Consider the following 6,000-nt stretch of genomic DNA (forward strand, 5'->3'; position numbering starts at 1 on the left):
CATTGAGCCAGAGTTTTTAGGGGTAATTGTCGAAAGTGATAGCTGGTGAAAACATGCAGCCACGACTCCTAAAGCCTGACTTCTAGATTCATTCTACACTCAAATGCATCACGATGAATCTAGCATCGTGATGCATTTTAAAGGACAGCTGGAATCCTGGGAAATTGAGATGACGCAGACTTTTACTGACTGGAGGATCAAGATTTTATAGATATCAAACAATCAACTTCAAGTCACATTTGGCAGAGCAGAAAAAAAAAACACTGAACCATTTCGGAGTGTGGAACTCTCAGTTTGTTTGCAGATAAACAGATGGCAATTTTACAAGTCCACATAAATCTCTCTGATTGAAGAAAGACTTTAAAAAAAGCCCAAACTATGACGCTCATGGAGGAGCATTGTCCTTTCAAAGGCAGACAGAGGACATGTAGAGACAGCAACGCCTTCTAAGGAGCGTTAGCGCTAAATGAAACCAGATTTACATTTAAATGACATCACAAGACATTGAAGGCAACAGTGGTTTGGTCGTTCTGTGCCTGGATGGACACACCTGTTGATCTTCTTACAGAGCGTGTTAGTGCTGCCATAATCTCTTTAGACAGAGATCTGCATATGAATGCAGAATCTAAAAAGGTAACAGGATTTTGGAGTGTCGGAAGCGTTCCGGTTTCCGTCGGTATGTGGAGCAGTATCGACCAATCACGTTTGGGCAAAAGAGGCAGTAAGCAGGGGCCTGAAATGTAATCTGGGAACCCACCGGCTCTCGTCTGACCCCGATGTAGCTCTTTATTAGCTGAAAAAGAAACTGTTAGTCTCTCAACTCCAACTCCATTCTGGCGTCTCAAGTTGCTAATCGGACTCTGAACAATGACCTGCGCAAGGAAGAGCTAGTCTTGGCCCAGATATTCATGATCCGGATACCCGCTGGCCTCCCCAGAACCCCTACAAATATTTGTCGTAGCCCCCAGAGGCTGAATCGTCGTCGTCAGATAGCTGGGTTCCCGAGATTGTGATTGTGATTGTGTAGTTTTTAGGGTGCTATTGGTCTCATGTCCCCCACCACAGGATGATGTGTTGTGTGCAGAGTCTGGCACTATGTGTGCACATGGGTGTGTCCTGTGAGCTCACGTTAAACCTCCGTTCCAGACGTGCACTTTGTGACATCACAGCAACAGCCAATCGTGCTCTTCTTGTGTCGAGTCGTCCACAAAGAATTCTTAACAAGGTGACTGAACTATATGAGGAGACACACAGTTCTGATTCAAGGAGCAGTGTTTTCATAGCTTATGCTTTTGGACATGTCTGTTAATAGCCGACAAACCACATATAATAATACGATTATGATAGGCATGGTGACTATCGTACAGAATGTTGCTATAGAAGCGGTTCAACTTTGCTGGGAAGTTAACTTCATTGAACCACTTTTTGTCGCCAGATGTGGAGACGAGTGGAACGAAGAATTGGAACACTTTCACGAAATATCTGGATATTCATATTCATGTGTGCAAAATTCTGCTTTTACTTTTTTTGTACGTTTTTGTTAAAGGCAGTGTCTCAATGTCCTGAAAGATATATACATGTTATTGTATTTTATGCACTGAAGATAAAAATAAAGAATTCATTTTTCTGTTTTTTTTTATTTGATTATAGATGCCTGTAGAATAATTCACAATAAATGATACGGCCGTTTCATTGTCATTCGTTGGTGATTTGTATCTTAACACATGTGATGTAGTGATTGTACAGATTCAGTTTCTCTCTTCTCTCACAAACCACGCTCTCAAAACGGGAGAGAAAAAATGAGGCCAAAACGTCATCACCAGAGGTGGAAACTGATTGGATTCTGCAAAGAAAGGAGCACCTGCAGTCGGAGCTGCACTCGCACAAACCTTTCAAACCTGCTTCAGCTGCTCACAGAGAGAAACGTTATTTTTTTCCCTTCGAGTATCACAGCAAGGCCTTATCTCCTCCACTTCAAACAGTGATGCCTCTTGCGATGAATCTCTAATGTGAGAGAACTGGAAAACTATTATCTGGACTTGGCAGTTTTCTTTGGCTGGCCGATCATCCCACGGTTCCCTCTCTAGTTTTCCCATCTCCATAAAGTGTCCCCATCTCTCTCTCTCCGTTTCCCGTGTGATGAGTGAAATGGACCTGCCGTTAGCGAAACGCACTTACCCAACACCTTCCAGTGAGAGAGAGAGAGAGAGAGAGAGAGAGGGAGAGAGAGAGAGAGAGAGAGAGAGAGACAGAGAGAAAGACAGAGAGAGAGGGAGAGAGAGAAAGAGAGAGAGGGAGAGAGAGCGAAAGAGAGAGAGCGAGAGAGCAAGAGAGCGAACGAGCGAGAGAGAGAGAGAGACAGAGAGAAAAACAGAGAGAGAGGGAGAGAGAGAAAGAGGGAGAGAGAGAGAGAGAGACAGAGAGAAAGACAGAGAGAGAGGGAGAGAGAGAGAAAGAGAGAGAAAGAGAGAGAGGGAGAGAGAGAGAAAGAGAGAGAAAAAGAGAGCAAGAGAGCGAACGAGCGAGAGAGAGAGAGAGAAACAGAGAGAAAAACAGAGAGAGAGGGAGAGACAGAGAAAGAGAGAGAGTGAGAGAGCAAGAGAGCGAGCGAGCGAGAGAGAGAGAGACAGAGAGAGAGCGAGAGCGAGAAAGAGACAGAGAGAGAGACAGAGACAGAGAGAGAGAGAGAGAGAGAGAGAGAGAGAGCGAGAGCGAGAAAGAGACAGAGAGAGAGACAGAGAGAGAGAGAGAGAGAGAGAGAGCGAGAGGACAATTTGTGGGCAGCACATGGCCTCTATCACTGCTCTGCATCACTATGGTTACCGGTTATTATCTTTAAAGACCATATTTTACTGGCCAGATCATAAATTAGCATCCAGCAAATAACTGCTATTATCAAATAGACGTGTTCATTCATACGTTTCAATTAGCGGAGTACATATGAAATACGCTGTGAGCGGCTATTCTTTTAAACCAAATAATCAAACTCGTGCTTTTAAACTGCAGAATTAGCATACACTGAAGGGAACGTGTTTGGAGGCGACTGTGTGTGTTTTTGGAATGTATGACTTCCTGTCAGACGTGTAAGCTGATGTGTCGTCTCTGGTGAGCTGTCATTGGGCTGCTGCTGCTGCTGCTGCTGCTGCTGCTGCTGCTGCTGCTGGACGTTGTGCTGTCCATGCTGAGCAGCAAGAAAACAAGAGGCCTGCTTGGCGAGGGGCCGCGAGATGCACAATTAGTCCTGGGTCAATTGAATTAGAGTGTCTCAAAGGCAAAAAAAAAAAAGAGGGGCGGGGGGGGGGGGTCAATGTGTGGCTTTGTGCTTATTCTAAACAGGATTTTGGGGCCATTTTGCAATGAAAATCCGAGTGGTAGTTTATTGTGCTGTCAGTTGGACGTGAGAGAGGAGATGAATGAGTGGACCAGGTGAGTGGAGGAAAATCTTCAGCACCAACAGTGTGCGCACGTGACCTCTGACCCTTCGTCTCTTTGCCAGCTTCAGGTGCTTTTAAAGCTTCAAAGAAAAAAAACAGTCATGTAAATGACTCCGGTGCTGCAAAGAGAGCTGCTCCCATTTATGTATGTATCTATGTATATATATATATATATATATATATATATATATATATATATATATATATATATATATATATATATATATATATATATATATATATATACAGAGGGTCGCAGGCTACCCTCTAGTGGCACAGTGAAGCGATGAGCCTTGTCACAAGAACAAGTTGTCGTCTGCCTCAAACGGATGAAAAGGGGTGAACGGGATACCAAAAAAATTAAAAATTAAAAAACGGAAGGGAGGAAAAGTCCTTTGTGGCGCGCAGCGACGTGGGGGAGGGTGGCGGTATTCTAGCGCGTTAACAGGAGATGTGTTTACTTTATATGCAAATGAGCCCCATCGACACCAGAGGTCTTATTTTAAGGCCTGAGCTACGCTGCTTCTTTTTTTTTTTTTGCCTGACTTTTCAAGAAAGAAAGCTTTGATGTTGGCAGGAAGGATCGATGCTAGGGGAAGAGAGATGGGGGGGGGGGGGGGGCTTCTCTGCTGTAACCAAACCCTTCATGAATCCTCTGAAACCATCCTGCTACATGTGAGAAGATGGGGGGGTACCCACAAGTGACGTTTACAACATCCATCCACCCCTCTATCTAGACTCCCGCGTCATCTTGCACATAATAAAAGTTTTTTTCCGGGTCTCAAAGGACGCGGGCGGACATGAAAACCGGTCGACCCTACTGCGCCATTTATTTCTGTTTCATTTGGCACAATCTGTCGGCGCAGTTGCCGCTGTCGCACGGGGCCGGGGGAATCGAATGAGTGAATGGGTAAATGTGAGGGGTTGTCCGCAACATCCTTCTGTCATTTTGGACCATGCAGGCCTGCGGGGAGCCGCTGCGGAAAGAGCAACTTTATGAGGACACGCCGCGCGCGCCCGCACGCACGCACACGCACACACGCACACGCACACACACACACACACACACACACGCACTCTCTCTCACACACACGCACGCAATTCGACATCCACTTCACAAAAAAAAAAATAGGGTTCAAGATAAACTAGTTTGACAAACGGTTGCAAGGGATTTGTGCAGGGGCGACGGAATAAGCGCATTCATCCTCCATGCGAGACAGATTACCCTGGCTGGTGTTATCATTAAAGAAAGAGCAGTTAACAGACTGGTGGAAGTGCAACAGAAAAAAGTCACAGAGTAGGAAATAATCAGCCAACAAGTCAGATCAGTACAAAGCAGCACACAGTCTCGCAGGGGAGATGATCAATTGATGATTCAAAAGAAGCGCACGGCGTAATGCGCATCTACTTACATATAGGAGATGTTTTTGAATAACTCTGCTATGTCAACACTGGTCCCATTGCTCCCAGTGTCTTGCAGGGCGAGTAAAGGGAAAAACCTGCCGTTGTCGGACTTATTGCAATAGATCTCTGTTTGAGAGCAGCTGCAGGTCGGCGGGCAGTCCAGCATGGAGCTCAGATAGTCCTGGAAAACACTCATCAGGAACAAAACCCTCCACCAGCAAATCCGGATCGAATGAAACCATAGATCCATGTCTCCGGGTTGAAAGTGGGGGGGTGGGGTGGGGGGGGGGGTGGTCGAAGAGGTCCCGACGTCCTCTGGGTTAGATACCGAAAAACAGGAGAGAGGAGAGTGGGAGGAAGGAAAGAAGGAAGGTAGGAAGGAGGATGGCAGTGGTGGTGCGTCTGTACAGAGGAGGCTCTATGTGAGCGTGTTCTGCCGTGGATGGATGCTGTAGTGTCCTTGCGCGTCAGAGATTGGGTGAAAAGGAGAGAGAGGGGTGTGTGTGTGGGGTGGGGGGTGGGGGGGGGGGGGGGGGGGGAACAAAAAATAAAAAATATCCGAAATCACAGATAAGGAAGCGAAATAACGTGAGGCTCCGGTCGTCCTTTCAGCCCAAGATGCATGGTGTTCCCCCCCCCCGGAATTCCGTGTCGCTGCTGCTGCTTGATGCCGTCGTCTCTCTCCGAGCAGGACCAGGACGACTGGAGCAGAGAGGCGCCGAATGAGAAGTTGGAGCATCAAGTCCCTCCTACCGGCTACAGTCATACTGACACCTGCAGCAACTGCATGCAGCCAACAGTGAGAGAACAGCGCGTGCTGCGAAGCAAACGCGAGTGTATCATAAACGATCGGAATACAAATGATGCCATACAAGTAGAAATGAAGGGGGCCATTAAATTGACAATTGTGTAAATAAAAGCCAGAGCAATTATTATTATTATTATTATTAAGACACACTATTAGTCTTAAAATACTTAAGTGTTTTCTTTAGAGACAAATACAAAAATAATTTACAATAATCTCTAAAAAATATATCACTAAATCCGTATGAAGCAATCAGGATACATAACCAGAAAAATACCCTTTAATGCCAAAGTGAAAACAGATCTCTACAATGTGATCTAAATTCATTATGAATATAAAAATACAAATCATAAAAAA

At 45.5% G+C, this 6,000-nt stretch overlaps 1 protein-coding gene across 2 annotated transcripts in view; it reads right to left on the reverse strand.

The window, feature by feature from the left end:
* LOC137887461 (NT-3 growth factor receptor-like) overlaps positions 1-5,567 on the reverse strand; it is a 157,153-nt gene extending 151,586 nt beyond the window's left edge. Inside the window, exon 1 of one of the 2 annotated variants that reach the window (XM_068730480.1) lies at positions 4,847-5,567. In XM_068730480.1, coding sequence (XP_068586581.1) covers positions 4,847-5,088 — 242 coding nt within the window. In that variant the 5' untranslated portion in view covers positions 5,089-5,567. The remainder of the gene's footprint in view (positions 1-4,846) is intronic. The other variant, XM_068730481.1, reaches the window with a different exon arrangement.
* Between the last annotated feature and the right edge of the window lie 433 nt (positions 5,568-6,000).

Source organism: Cebidichthys violaceus, unplaced genomic scaffold, assembly GCF_023349555.1.
Source record: "Cebidichthys violaceus isolate CVI_PGR_0920_01 unplaced genomic scaffold, fCebVio1.0.p SCAF_5, whole genome shotgun sequence".
NCBI classification, from domain to species: domain Eukaryota; kingdom Metazoa; phylum Chordata; class Actinopteri; order Perciformes; family Stichaeidae; genus Cebidichthys; species Cebidichthys violaceus.